Source organism: Neovison vison, chromosome 14 (assembly GCF_020171115.1).
Source record: "Neovison vison isolate M4711 chromosome 14, ASM_NN_V1, whole genome shotgun sequence".
NCBI lineage: Eukaryota > Metazoa > Chordata > Mammalia > Carnivora > Mustelidae > Neogale > Neogale vison.
In genome coordinates, this window is record NC_058104.1 from 32,461,381 (window position 1) to 32,477,066 (window position 15,686).

A 15,686-nucleotide genomic window follows, 5' to 3' on the forward strand; every position below is an offset into this window, starting at 1 on the left:
ACAAATGAAAATAGAATGACCATTTAAAAACATATATTTAAAATAATGATGGTTTTCTCTAACTCCAGAAACAATTTCTCTGTATAGGGGAAACACTAAGTTAACAGTTCCCTGATGTCTTTAAAGTCACTAGTCAAAAATCCTATTCTCAGGTTTCTTTCAACACTTACTATATCCCTTTTCTGATTTATTTTTTTCTAACACAGTATATATTTTAACTTACTCCTCTTTATTATTGTCTGCCTCCTTTGACTAGAAAGTAGCTCTTAAGAAGGCAGAATTTTAATATGCTTTGTTTGCTGCTCTATCCCTTGAGCTCAGTTAATGCCTGATATACACTGAACAACCAGTAATAATAAGTAAATATTTATCAAAATTACAGTTTCAAGAGTAATAGGTAGCCAGATTATAGGGGACTTTCTTCATACATCTGTCTTCATACATACATACATACTTTTTCATACATACTAAGTTATTATTGTACACTAAGAAAATTATAGAGGGAGTTGATGTTTATACAATATCTTGGTTCTTGGAGTAGCACTTGAAAGTTAGGTGTGAGCCTTCCTTGGGTCTTCTTTGTGGACCTAGGTAACTTGAACCATGAAGAGCCAGGTTTGGAATTACAAGGAGATTAAAAAGTATGAAAATGCTTCATGTGGTCTTTTAAATGATTTCTCTCAGGTGCTGGATATCGCATAGTCATGGAGAAGGAATCACATTGTGATGTTGAAAAGATCTCAGAAATAATTCACTCTCATATTCCAGAAGCTACTGTGGAAAACTTTACTGGAGCTGAACTCTCAGTTATCCTACCCAAAGAATATACACAGAGGTAAAGAGTCAAAGTTTTGTATGGATGATTTGGGTGACCAGAAATCATTTTTAATTTTCTATGTTTAGCAAACTTAGTGAGTAATATTTTGCCAATAAGCCAGGTGTCCCATCACAGCTGTCTGTTGCTGACTAGATTTGAAAATTTTGTAGCTGAAGACTTCTCTCGTTGAACAAAAGGATTTCCTCATAAGTTTAAATTCACACAAAGCTTATTTGATTTTTTAAGTGTTTATTTAAATTCCAGTTAGTTAACATACAGTGTAGTGTTAGTTTCAGGTATATAATATACTGATTCAACACTTATACCCAGTGCTCATCACAACAAGTGTACTCCCTAAACTCCATCACCTATTTAACCTATCACTCTAACGATATCCCCTCTGGTAGCCATCAGTTTGCTTTCTATAGTTAAGAGTCTGTTTCTTGATTTGCCTTCTTTTCTCTTTTTTTTTCCTTTCTCATTATTCATTTGTTTCTTTGTCTTTTAAATTCCACATATGCAAGGAATACCAAACATTAACTCCAAGGGATACATGCTCCCCTCCATGTTTATAGCAGCACTATCAACAGTAGCCAAATTATGGAAATACCCCAATATCCACTGACATGAATGGATAAAGAGGAGTTAAGATGGCAGGGGAGTAGTGGGACCCTAAGTTTGTCCCATCTTTCAAACACAACTAGATACATAATTCTGGACACCCGAGAAACCAATTAGAGATTTGAGAAAACAAATGTTGCAAATCTACAAGTAGAAAAGCAAACATCCTTTGGAAGGTAGAAGTTGCAGAGACTTGAATCCAGTGTGATGTAGCTGAGAATATGGTGCAGGGAAAAAAGCCTGCCTAATGAGGCTACTTCAAAGTTTTACAAGCAGCAGAGTGCAGAATTGGAGCTTTTAGAAGTTTGCTACAGTAAGGGATGTGCCTGGCTTAAAGGAGCTCCGGTAGTGAAGCAGGGTGGAATCCCAGGTGTGACAATGTGGTCTGAGGTTCCCTGGGGTTACAAGAAGAACAGATTGTGCCTGAGTGCCACAGAGTTACCAGGCATAAGAGCATGGAAGCCAGCTGAGAACAGTGAGTCTAGGTGCCAGCTTTCTGCTCTGTGTTGCCATAAACTGCGAACTGCTGTGCATTTCTGTGACTGCTTTCCTGTGATGGGTCCGGCAAAAGGCAGAAGCATGGCAAGACCCTCCCCAGGATGAAGAGTATGAAGAATGCAGGGCCACACGGGGGAGTCCTTAAAGTTTAGAGTTTTGAAACTTGCATGCCTGAGATAAAAACCCTCAGTCACAGGCCAGGTGAGCAGAGAGTTCTGATGGAAACCGGGGAGACAAGAGTGATTGCGTTTCCATGAAGGCTCACTGAAGAGTTAGGGGTGGGGGGTGTGGATTTTCAGCTCCATATTCGCCATTTTTCTTTCTTTCTTCTTTTGGGATCTAGTTTATTGTAACAAACAGACCAAAACACACTCAGTATCCATTTTTTTTTCTTTCTCTTTATTCTTTTCTAGACAGAATGACAAGATGGAAAAATTTGCCCTAAAAGTAAGAACAGGGGACGCCTGGGTGGCTCAGTTGGTTAAGTTGATGCCTTCCGCTCAGGTCGTTATCCCAGGCTCCTGGGATTCTTGCACTGGGCTCCTTGCTCAGCAGGGAGCCTGCGCCTCTCTCTGCCTCTGCCTACTGCTCTATCTGCTTGTGTTCTCCCCACCCCTCTCTCTCTGACAAATAAATAAATTAATCTTTAAAAAATAAGTAATAAAAGTAAGAACAGGAAGTAGTACAGCCAGGGATTTAATCAATATAGATATAAATAAGATGTCTGAACTAGAATTTAATGTGATTATGGAGATACTAACTGAGTTGAAAAAAGCATAGAAGACACTGGGGAATCACTTACTATAGAGATAAAAAAAAACTAATATCTAGTCAGGCCAAAATTAAAAATGCTATTACCAAGAAGCAGTTCCAAGTGGAGACCATAAAAACAAGATGAACAAATTAGAAGAGTGAACCAGTGATCTATAAGACAAAATTATGGGAAATAAGGAAGCTAAAAAGAAGAGGGAAAGAAAACTATTAGATCATGAAGGTAGATTTGAAGAACTTGGCAATTCCATGAAGTGAATATGAATATTATAGACGAAGAGTAGGAAAAGGGGCTGAAGGTTTATTTACCCACGTTATAGCTGAGAATATCCCTAATCTGGGGAAGGAAACAGGCATTCAACTCCAAGAGGCACAAAGAACTCCCCTTAAAATCAACAAAAATACATCAACACTTCGACATACTATATTGAAAGTTGCAAATTACCAAGATAAAGAGAAAATCCTGAAAGCAGTTCGGACAAGAGCTCCTTAATGTATAATGGTAGACACATAAGGCTGGCAGCAGACCTGTCCACAGAGACCTGGCAGGCCAGAAAGGACTGGTATGATATTGTCAATTTACTAAATGGGGGGAAATATACACCCAAGAATACTTTAGCCAGCAAGACTGTCATTCAGAATAGAAGGAAAGAGAAAGGAATGTTGAAAAAGAAAACCAAAGCTGGAGGCATCACAATTCTAGACATCAAGCTGTATTACAGAATACCAATCATTGAGACAGTATGGTACTGACACAAAACAGACACATAGTTCAACGAAACAGAGAACTCAGACCCTCAACTCTCTGGTCAACTAATCTTTGACAAAAAGTTAAGAAAACCCAATGGAAAAAAGACAGTCCCTTCAACAAATGGTGTTGGAAATATTGGACAGCCACATACAGAAGAATTAAACTGGACCACTTTCTTACACCAGAAACAAAAATAAATTCAAAATGGAAATCAAAATCCTAGAGGAGAACACAGGCAGCTACTGCAGTAACTTCTTGCATGACACATCTGTGAAGGAAAGGGAAACAAAAGCAAAAATGAACTATTGGGACCTCATCAAGATAAAAACCTTCTACACAGCAAAGGAAACAGTCAACAAAACTAAAAGGCAACCTATGGAATGGGAGAAGATATTCACAAATGAAATATTACATAAAGGGTTAGTGTCCAAGCTCTATAAAGAACTTAACAAACTCAACATCCAAAAAACCAAATAATCCAGTCAAGAAATGGGCAGAAGACATGAACAAACATTTCTCCATAGAAGACATCCAGATTGTTGACAGACACATGAAAAAAAAATGCTCATGAAAAAACCCTATGCCCCAGCTATTGTATTTAGTATTTATCCAAAGAATAGAAACATAGTGATTCAAAGGGGTACCTGCTCCCCAATGTTTATAGCAGCAATGTCCACAATAGTCAAAATATGAAAAGAGCCCAGGTGTCCATTGACTGATGAATGGATAAAGAAGAGGTGAAGAGGTGGTTGTGTGTGTGTGTGTGTGTATGTGTGTTTGTGCATAATGGAATACTGCTTAGCCATAAAGAATGAAATCCAATGAGGTGGATGGAATTAGAGGTTATTATGCTAAGCAAAATAAGTCAGAGAAAGAAAAATACCATATCATTTCACTCACTTGTGAATTTTAAGATAGCAAACAGATGAACATGGCGGGGGAAACAAAAGAGGGGCAAACCAAGAAACACACTCCTAACTACAGAGAGCAAACTGAGGGTTACTGGAGGAGAGGTGGGCAGGAGAATGGGTTAAATCAGTGATGGGTATTAAGGAGTGCACTTGTGATGAATGCTGAGTGTTGTTATGTAAGTGATAAATCACTAAATCCTGCACATTAAACTAATATTATACCATATGTTAACTAATTGGAATATAAATAAAAATTTGAAGAGTGAACAAAATTTATTGATTAATGAAAAAAAGATTGTATTTCTGTAGTGTTGGTTATTTATCCTCTCTCATTTGTGATTCTATTTATTTGAGTCCCTTCTTTTTTCTTTTTGTTAAATCTGGGGAGAGGTTTACCGATTTTATTAATTTTTTCATAGAATAAGGAATGGTTTCATTGAACTGTTGTTTTTAGCTTCTCTATCATTTATTTCTGCTCTAAGCTTTATTATTTCCCTTCTTCTGCTATCTTTAGGCTTGGTTTGTTTTTTCTTTCTCTAACTCCTATAGGTGTAAATTTAGGTTGTTTATTTGAGACTGTTCTTGTTTCTTGATGTAAACTAGTATTGCTGTATACTTCCCACCTAGCACCGCTTTTGATGCACCCCAAAGGTTTTGGACCATCATGTTTTCATTTTCATGTACTTTTTATTTCTTATTTTATTTCATGGTTGACCCATTTATTGTTTCGTAGCATGTTGTTTAAACTCTATGTATTTGTGCCCTGTCCAGATTATTTTTTTCTTTTCTTTGACTTCTAATTTCATAGTGTTGTAGTGGAAAATATGCATGGTATGATTTTATCTTTTTGTATTTGTTGAGGCCTGTTTGTGACCTAATATGTGACCTATTCTGGAGAATGTTTCTTGTGCACTTGAATGTGTATTCTGTTTTAGGATAGAATGTTCTGAATATATCTGTTAAGTCTGTCTGGGTCATTCAAAGCCCTTGTTTCCTTGTTTATTTTCTGTTTAGATAATATGTCAATTGATGTATTTGGGGTGTTAAAGTCCCGTACTGTTAATGTATTATTTTTAATTAGTTCCTTTATATTTATTATTAATCATTTATATATTTCTGTGCTCCCATGTTGGATACATAAATATTTACAATTATTATGTCTTCTTTGGGGATTGTCCCCTTTATGATTATATAGTGTGCTTCTTTGTCTCTTGTTATGGTCTTTGTTTTAAAGTCAAGTTATCTAAGTATTATTTTTAAAATTTTTTATTAACATATAATGTATAATTAGCCCCAGGGGTACAGGTCTGTGAATCGCCAGGTTTACACACTTCACAGCATTCACCATAACACATACCTTCCTCAGTGTCCATAACCCAACCACCTTCTCCCTATCCACCTGCACCCGCAAACCTCAGTTTGTTTTGTGAGGTTAAGACTCTCTGATGGTTTGTCTCCCTCCTGATCCCATTCTGTTTCAATTATTCTTTTCTTACCCCCCAAAACCTCCACATTGCCTCTCAACTTCCTCACATCAGGGAGCTCATATGAAAGTTGTTGTTCTCTAATTGACATATTTTGCTAAGCATAATACCCTTTAGTTCCATCCACATTGTCGCAAATGGCAAGATTTCATTTCTTTTGATGACTGCATAGTATTCCATTGTGTGTGTGTGTGTGTGTGTGTGTGTGGCACATCTTCTTTATCCATTCTTCTGTTGATGGAAATCTAAGTTCTTTCCATAGTTTGGCTATTGTGGACATTGCTGCTATAAACATTTGGCTACACGTGCCCCTTCAGATCACTGCATTTGTATCCTTAGGGTAAATACCTGGTAGTACAATTCCTGGGTCATAGGGTAGCTCTATTTTCAACTATTTGAGGAACCTCCATGCTGTTTTCCAGAGTGATAGCACCAGCTTGCATTCCCACCAACAGTGTAGGAGGGTTCCCTTTTCTCTCCATCCTCGCCAGCATCTGTCATTTCCTGACTTGTTAATTTTAGTCATTCTGACTTATGTGAGGTGGTATTTCATTGTGGTTTTGATTTGTATTTCCCTGATGCCGAGTGATGTGGAGCACTTTTTCATGTGTCTGTTGGCCATCTGGATGTCTTCTTTGCAGAAATGTCTGTTCATGTCCTCTGCCTGTTTCTTTATTGTATTATTTGTTCTTTGGGTATTGAATTTGATAAGTTCTTTATAGATTTTGGATACTAGCCCTTTATCTGATATGTCATTTGTAAATATCTTCTCCCATTCTGTCAGTTGTCTTTTGGTTTTATTGATTGTTTCCTTGGCTGTGCAAAAGCTTTTTTGATCTTGATGAATTCCCAATAGTTGATTTTTGCCCTGCTTCCCTTGCCTTGGGTGATGTTTCTAGGAAGAAGATGCTGCAGCTGAGATTGAAGAGATTGCTGTCTGTGTTCTCCTCAAGGATTTGGATGGATCCCTTTCTTACAATGAGGTCTTTCATCCATTTAGAGTCTATTTTTGTGTGTGGTATAAGGAAATGGTCTAGTTTCATTTTTCTGCATGTGCCTGTCCAATTTTCCCAACATCATTTGTTGAAGAGACTGTCTTTTTTCCATTGGGCATTCTTTCCTGCTTTGTCAAAGGTTAACGGACTTAGAGTTAATGGTCCATTTCTGGACTGTCTATTCTGTTCTATTGATCTATGTGTCTGTTTTTGTGCCAATACCATACTGTCTTGATGATGACAGCTTTTTAATAGAGCTTGAAGTCTGGAATTATGATACCACCAACTTTGGCTTTCCTTTTCAACATTCCTCTGGCTATGGGGGATCTTTTCTGATTCCATATAAATTTTAGAATTATTTGTTCTATTTCTTTGAAAAAAATTGATGGTATTTTGATAGGGATTGCATTAAATGTGTAGATTGCTTTAGGTAGCAGAGATATTTTCACAATACTTGTTCTTCCAATCCATGAGCATGGAACATTTTTCCTTCACTTTGTGTCTTCCTCAATTTCTTTCATGAGGACTTTATAGTTTTCTGAATACAGATTCTTTGCCTCTTTAGTTAGGTTTATTCCTAGGTGTCTTATGGTTGTGGATGCAGTTGTAAATGGGATTGACTCCTTAATTTCTCTTTCTTCTGTCTTACTGTTGATATAGAAATGCAACTGATTTCTGTGCATTGATTTTATATCCTGACACTTTACTGAATTCTTGTATGAGTTCTAGCAGTTTTGGATGGAGTTTTTTGGGCTTTCCACATAAAGTATCATATCAGCAGCAAAGAGTGAGAGTTTGACTTCTTCTTTGCCAATTCAGATGCCTTTTATTTCTTTTTGTTGTCTGATTGCTGAGGCTAGGACTTTGAGTACTATGTTGAATAGCAGTGGTGACAGTAGACAGCCCTGTCATGTTCCTGACCTTAGGGGAAAAGCTCTCAGTTTTTCCCCATTGAGAATGATATTCACTGTGGGTTTTTCATAGATGGCTTTGATGATATTGAGGAATCTACCCTCTATGCCTACACTGTGAAGAGTTTTGATCAGGAAGCGATGCTGTGCTTTGTCAAATGCTTTTTCAGCATCTACTGAGAGTAACATATGGTTCTTGTTCTTTCTTTTATTAATGTATTGTATCACGTTTATTGATTTGTGGATGTTGAACCAACCTTGCAGCCTCAGAATAAATCCCACTTGTTTGTTGTGAATAATACTTTTAATGACTTGTTGGATCCTATTAGCTAGTATTTTGGTGAGAATTTTTGAATCTAATTCCTTCCAATTCCTTCATCAGGAACATTGGTCTGTAATTCTCCTTTTTGATGGAGTCTTTGTCTGGTTTTGGGATGCAGGTAATGCTGACCTCATAAAATGAGTTTGGAGGTTTTCCTTCCATTTCTATTTTTTGGAACAGTTTCAGGATAGTGTATTAATTCTTCTTTAAATGTTTGGTAGAATTCCCCTGGGAAGCCATCTGGCCCTGGGCTCTTGTTTGTTGGGAGATTTTTGATGACTGCTTCAGTCTCCTTACTGGTTATGGGTCTTTTCAGGTTTCTGTTTCTTCCTGGTTCAGTTCTGGTACTTTATATGTCTCTAGGAATGCATCCATTTATTCCCAGATTGTCAAATTTGCTGGTGTATAGTTGCTCAAAATTGTTCTTATAATTGTTTGTATTTCTTTGTTTGTTTGTTGTGATCTCTAATCTTTCATTCATAATTTTATTTATTTGGGTCCTTCTCTTTTCTTTTTGATAAGTCTGGCCAAGGGTTTATCAATCTTATTAATTCTTTCAAAGAACCAGATCCTCCTTTCATTGATTGTTCTACTCTTCTTTTGTTTTCTATTTCATTGCTTTCTGCTCTGATATTTATTATTTCTCTTCTCCTGCTGAATTTGGGCTTTCTTTGTGTTCTTCCTCCAGCTCCTTTAGGTGTAGGGTTAGGTTGTGTAATTGAGACCTTTCTTGTTTCTTGAGAAAGGCTGTAGATCTCTATATTTTCCTCTCAGGACCACCTTTGCTGTGTCCCACATATTTTGAACAGTTGTGTTTTCATTTTCATTTGCCTCCAGGAATTTTTTCAATTCTTCTTTAATTTCCTCGTTGGCCCATTCATTCTTTAGTAGGATGCTCTTTAGCCTCCATGTATTTGAGTTCTTTCCAACTTTCCTCTTGTGATGGAGTTCTAGTTTCAGAGCATTGTGGTCTCAAAATATGCAGAGAATGATCCCAAACTTTTGATACCAGTTGAGACCTGATCTGTGACCCAAGATGTGATCTATCCTGGAGAATGTTCCATGGCACGGCACTAAAGAAGAATGTGTATTCTGCTGCTTTGGGATAGAATGTTCTGAATATATCTGTGATGTCCAGATATATATCTGATATATATATATATATATATATATATATATAATATATATATATTATATATATATATAATATATAATATATCTGGTCCAGTGTGTCTTTTAAGGACTTTATTTCCTTGTTGATCTTTTGCTTGGATGATCTGCCCATTTCAGTGATAGGGGTGTTAAAGTCCCCTACAATTATTGTATTATCATCAATGTATTTCATTGATTTTGTTATTAATTGGTTTATATAGTTGGCTGCTCCCATGTTAGGGACATAGATATTTAAAATGGTTAGATCTTCTTGTTGGACAGACCCTTTGAGTATGATATAGTGTCCTTCCCCATCTCTTATTATAGTCTTTGGCTTAAGATCAAATTTATCTGATATAAGGATTGCCACCTCAGCTTTCCTTTGATGTCCATTAGCATGGCAAATTGTTTTCCACCCCCTCACTTTAAATCTGGAGGTGTCTCTGGGTCTAAAATGATTTTCTTGTAGACTGCATATTGATGGGTTTTGTTTTTTTATCCATTCTGATACCTTGTGTCTTTTGATTGAGACATTTAGCCCATTTACACTCAGGGTAACTATTGAAAGATATGAATTTAGTGCCATTGAATTGCCTCTAAGGTGACTTACTGTATATTGTCCCTGTTCCTTTCTGATCTACTACTTTTAGGCTCTCTCTTTGCTTAGAGGACCCCTTTCAATATTTCCTGTAGGGCTGGTTTGATGTTTGCAAATTCTTTTAATTTTTGTTTGTCCTGGAAGCTTTTTATCTCTCCTTCTATTTTCAGTGATAGCCTAGCTGGGATCCAGCTAGGATACAAGAATATCCTTGTATCTTGTCCTTTCTGGCCTGCTAGGTCTCTTTAGATAGGTCTGCTTCCAATCTAATATTTCTACAGTTGTATGTTATAGACCTCTTGTCCTGAGCTGTTTTTAGGATTTTTCTCTTTGTCACTGAGACCTGTAAGTTTTACTATTAGATGACAAGGTGTGGACCTATTTTTATTGATTTTGAGGGGGGTTCTATGTGCCTCCTGGATTTTGATGCTTGTTCCTTTTGCTAAATTAGGGAAATTCTCTGCTGTAATTTGCTCCAATATCCCTTCTGCCCCTCTCTTCTTCTTCTTTTGGGATCCCAATTATTCTAATACTATTTCATCTTATGGTATCATTTATCTCTTGAATTCTCCCTTCATAGTCCAGAAGTTGTCTCGCTTTTGCTTAATTTCTTTATTCTCCATCATTTGATCTTCTATATCACTAATTCTCTCTTCTGCCTCATTTTTGAGTAAGAGAAGTAGGAGACTCCATTTTTTATTGCACCTCATTAATAGCTTTTTTTTTTAATTTCAACTTGGTTAGACTTTAGTTCTTTTATTTCTCCAAAAAGGGATTTTATTTCTCCAGAAAGGGATTCTCTAATATATTCCATACTTTTTTCAAGCCCAGCTAGAACCTTGATAATCATCATTCTGAACTCTAGTTCTGACATATTACTAATCTCTGTATTGATTAGGTCCCTAGCCATTGGTACTGCCTCTTGTTCTTTTTTTGTGGTGAGGTTTTCTGCCTCATCATTTTATCCAGATAAGAACAGATGAATGAGGGAACAAGATACTAAAAAGGTAGCAATGACTCCATAAAAATATATACTAACCAAATCAGAAGAGACCCAAAACCAGGGGGAGAAGAAAGTGGGAAAAAAAGAAAAATTATATATGTATATGTATATCTATATCTATCTATCTATCTATAGATATATATTAGATTGGTGAATAGAACAAGTGGCTGACTCTTGATTTCAGCTCAGGTAATGATCACAGGGTCCTGGGGTGAGCCCTGTGTAGGTCTCCCAGCTTAGCAGGGAGTCCCTGCTTCTCTCCTTCTCCCTCTGCCTCCTACCCCCCTGCTCATTTCTCTTTCTCTCTCTCAAATAAATAAATAAATCTTTTTTTTTTTTTAAAAAGGTTAAACATAGACTTACCACATGATTCACCAATTCCACTGCTAGGTATATACCAACAAAAATTGAAAGTAAGAACTTGAACAGGTGTTTGCACACCATTGCTCATAACAGCATTATTCATAAAATCCAAATGATAAAAAATACTCATATGTTGAGTGAAATAAGTCAAGCAGAGAGAGTCAATTATCATATGGTTTCACTTATTTGTGGAGCATAACAAATAGCATGGAGGACAAGGGGCGTTAGAGAGGAGTAGGGAATTTGGGTAAATTGGAAGGGGAGGTGAACCATGAGAGACTATGGACTCTGAAAAACAGTCTGAGGGGTTTGAAGTGGCGGGGGGGTGGGAGGTTGGGGTACCAGGTGGTGGGTATTATAGAGGGCACGGCTTGCATGGAGCACTGGGTGTGGTGAAAAAACAATGAATACTGTTTTTCTGAAAATAAATAAATTGGAAAAAAAATACTCAAATGTCCCACAAATAAATGGATAAACCACATGTTGTATTATCCATACAAAGATTATTATTCAGCCTAAAAAGGGATGAATTCTTATACATTCTACAAGAGATTTGAATTAGAAAGAATTATGCTAAGTTAAATAAGTCAGACACAAAAGGATTCCATTTTATTGGATGCACTTACAGTAGAAAACTCAAATTAAAAAAAAAAAACTAAAAAAAACTCAATGTAAAAGTGAAGCTTAAGGAAGGAATAGAAAGTTACTATTTAATGGGTACAGAATTTTAGTTTAGGATCTTAGGATAGATAGTTTTGGAAGTGGATGGTGGTGATGGTTGTGAATATGCTTAATGCTGTTTGAATTGATGAAATAATATATGTAATGTTTCTTATATTTTTTCACAATAAAAACTTTTTTTGTGTGTGTGTTAGGTTCAGGGTCAGGGTTAGGTTATGGTTAGGATAAGGTCAGCTTTACGTTTAGATTCTGGGTTTTGATTAGCGTCAGGATCAGGGTTAGCTTTAGGGTTAGTGTTCTGGTCAGGCTCATGGTCTGTGTCAGAGTTAGGTTTATGATAAGCGTCAGTGTCAGTGTTAGGGCCTGGGCTTGGGTCAGGGTCAGGGTTCTGTTTAGGGTAAAGATTAGGATCAGGGTCCGGTTTACGCAAAGTTCAGGGTTAGGGTTATGGTCAGGGTCAGGGATAGGGTCAGGGTTAGGGTTAAAATATGGGGTTAGGGTGAGAATCAGAGTTAGTTTAAGGGTTAGGGTTAGTCCGGTTTAGGGTCAGGGTCAGCATTAGGGTTAGGGGTTAGTTGTAGGGTTAAGGTCATTGTTATGTTTTGCATCATGGCCCATGTTAGGGTCAGGGTCAGGGTTACGTTTAGGGTTAAAGTTAGGGTCAGACTCACAGTCAGGGTCAGGGTTAGTGTTAGGGTTAGGGTTAGGGTCACTCTTTTTTTTTTTTCCCCTATTTATTTATTTTCAGAAAAACAGTATTCATTATTTTTTCACCACATCCAGTGCTCCATGCAAGCCGTGCCCTCTATAATACCCACCACCCGGTACCCCAACCTCCCACCCCCCCGCCAATAAAACTTTTAAGAGAATAATAGGGAGGAATATATAATACAATAAAATACATAATACATAATACAATAATACAATAAAAACTTTTAAGAGAATAATAGGGAGGAATACATTTGGAAATAAAATTAAGTATTAACTGAAAGTGTTCATATATTTTAAAAATTCAATTTACAAGAATATAAAATGAACAACAGCAGGAAAGAAAATGTATCTAGACTAGTGCTAGTTCCTTCTTCTCTTCTTCCTCTCCTTTTAGGTTTGAAGCTCTGATTAATGATCTGGAAAAAAACCAAAAAGAGCTGGGCATTGCCAACTTTGGTGCTTCAATCACTACCATGGAAGAAGTCTTCAATAAGTGAGTAATAATGACCTTTAAAAAACACAATAACAAATTTCCACCCTTAAAATGTCAGTTGGAGAGCAAACTCCACCCTCTTCATATTGGAATGAAATAATCACAGTTACGGATTTTTTCAACTATGTTACTATTTTATGTTAATGCATTTATATATGTTCAGCTGAGAGTATGTAAAGATTTTGGGCTTGGGCCTTGATACATGTGTCTTTGTGGTAGATGTTTAAGAGTAGGTCAAGAAAAAGAATATCTATGTTGTCATAGGAAAAGTACTAATTTAACTTGAAATCTATACTAGAAATTACTTAAAATCTTTAACCTAACCATGTTTTCATAATTTAACTGATACATGATTTGTTTGGTTTCTTGCACTGTAAAAAGAAAAAAGTTCAAAATGAATATGTCAAGGGAGTTCAGACTGTCACTAGGCAAAATAGGCTGACTATCCTTCAAAAGATTTCACAAAATGTCCTTTTTCTGGTAAGGTTATGACAGAGCTATGTCTAAACTTCATTCTCTCAGACTCAATGTTTTAATATTGTCAGTGTCTCAGAATTGACTTGGTGTAATTTATTCACATGATTTAGGTTTTCAGAGAACTTTTATTAATTAAAATGCCACTTTATTTATGATAAATAAGTTATAGTAAGCAAAATTTATAATAAGAAATTGCCTCTTGGCTATTCAAGCAAATGTTCTTTTGTCTATTCTAGGCAAGCTACATAGGGAGAAAATTTATAGTGAGAAACTTCCTTTGTGAGTACAGCTAGAACAAACTCTTTAAAGACAGAGACCAAGTCTGTTTTGTTCGCTGACAATACTTGTTGCCACAAACGGTGTCACAAAATAGATACTCAAAATAGTTCTCAGATGAATGAATGAATCAATCAATACTATTTAAAGCCATTAACTGCACAATAGGTGCTTTACCTACCACTGGGAACTACAGTTTAAAACCGTAGGCCAGCATCATGGTATCTGGGTTATCCTTCTATTTAGGGCCTCTGCCCATATTTTTTCTTTCAAAACTTTATTTAAATTTTGATTAACATATATCACAATATTGGTTTCTGGAATAGAAACCAATACACTTACATACAACACCCAGTGCTTATAACAAGTGCCCTCTTTAAAACCCACACCCATCTACCCTATCCCCCACCCACCTCCCTCTATCAGCCCTCAGTTTGTTCTCTATCCTTAAGAGTCTTTTATTGTTTATTTCCCTGCCTCTTTTTCCTTTCCCCTTCCCCTCCCAAATGTTCATTTCTTTTGTTTCTTAAATTCCACATAGGAATGAAGTCATATGCTACTTGTCTTTCTCTGACTGACTTACTTTGCTTAGCATAATACACTCTAGCTCCATCCACATTGCAAATGGCAAGGTTTCATTCTTTTTGGTGGCTGGGTAATAGTCCATTGTGTATATATACCACATCATCTTCATCCATTCATCAGTCGAGGACATTTGGGCTCTTTCCATAGTTTGGCTATTGTTGATAATGCTGCTGTGAACATTGGGGTTCTTGTGCCTTTCTGAATCTATATTTGTATATCTTTTGTGTAAATACCTAGTAGTACAATAGCTAGATCATAGGGTATTTCTATTTTTAATTTTTTAAGGAACCTCCATACTGTTGTCCAGAGTGACTACACCAGTTTGCATCCCCACCTAAAGGAAAGAGGGTTCCCCATTTCTTCACATCCTCACCAGCATCTATTGTTTTCTGTACTGTTAATTTTAGCCATTTTGACAGGTGTGATATGGTATCTCACCATGGCTTTCTTTGATTTGTATTTTACTGACAATGAGTGTTGTTGAGCATTTTTTCATGTGTCTTCCATCTGGATGTCTTTTTGGAAAAGTGTCTATTCATGTCTTCTGCCCACTTCTTGAATTGATTATTTGTTTTTGGGGTGGTGAGTTTGATACATTCTTTATAGATTTTAGATACTAACCCTTTATCAGATATGAATTTGCAAATATATTCTCCCATTCTGTAGACTGCCTATTAGTTTTGTTGATTGTTTCCTTTGCTATGCAGAAGCTTTTTACCTTGATGAAGTCCCAGTATTTCACTTTTGCTTTTGTTTCCATTTCTCAGCCATAGCCAAGGTCAAAGAGGTTGCCGCCTGTGTTCTCCTCTAGTATTTTGATGGTTTCTTGTCTCCCATTTAGGTCTTTCATCCATTTTGAATATATTTTTGTATGTGGTGTAAGAAAGTGGTCCAGTTTCATTTTTCTGCATATGACTGTCCAGTTTTCCCATTACCATTTGTTGAAGAGACTGTCTTTTTTCCATTGGATATTCTTTCCTGCTTTGTCAGAGATTGGTTGACCATATAGTCATATGAATCCATTTATGACTTTTCTTTACTGTTCCATTGGACTGTATGTCTGTTTTTGTGCCAGTATCATACTGTGTTGATGACTATAGTTTTAAAATATAGCTTGAAATCTGGAGTCATGATGCCTCCAGTTTTGTTTTTCTTTTTCACAATTGCTTTAACTCTTTGGGCTCTTTTCTGTTTCCATACAAATTTTAGGGTTGTTTGTTCTAGCTCTCTGAGACATGCTGGTGGTATTTTGATAGAGATTGCATT

The 15,686-nt window shown here is 36.5% G+C and overlaps 1 protein-coding gene across 1 annotated transcript in view; it reads left to right on the forward strand.

The window, feature by feature from the left end:
* LOC122895475 (phospholipid-transporting ATPase ABCA3-like) overlaps positions 1–15,686 on the forward strand; it is a 169,910-nt gene that overhangs the window by 73,796 nt on the left and 80,428 nt on the right. Inside the window, exons 15-16 of the mRNA XM_044232902.1 lie at positions 685–835; positions 12,984–13,082. Coding sequence (XP_044088837.1) covers positions 685–835; positions 12,984–13,082 — 250 coding nt within the window. The remainder of the gene's footprint in view (positions 1–684; positions 836–12,983; positions 13,083–15,686) is intronic.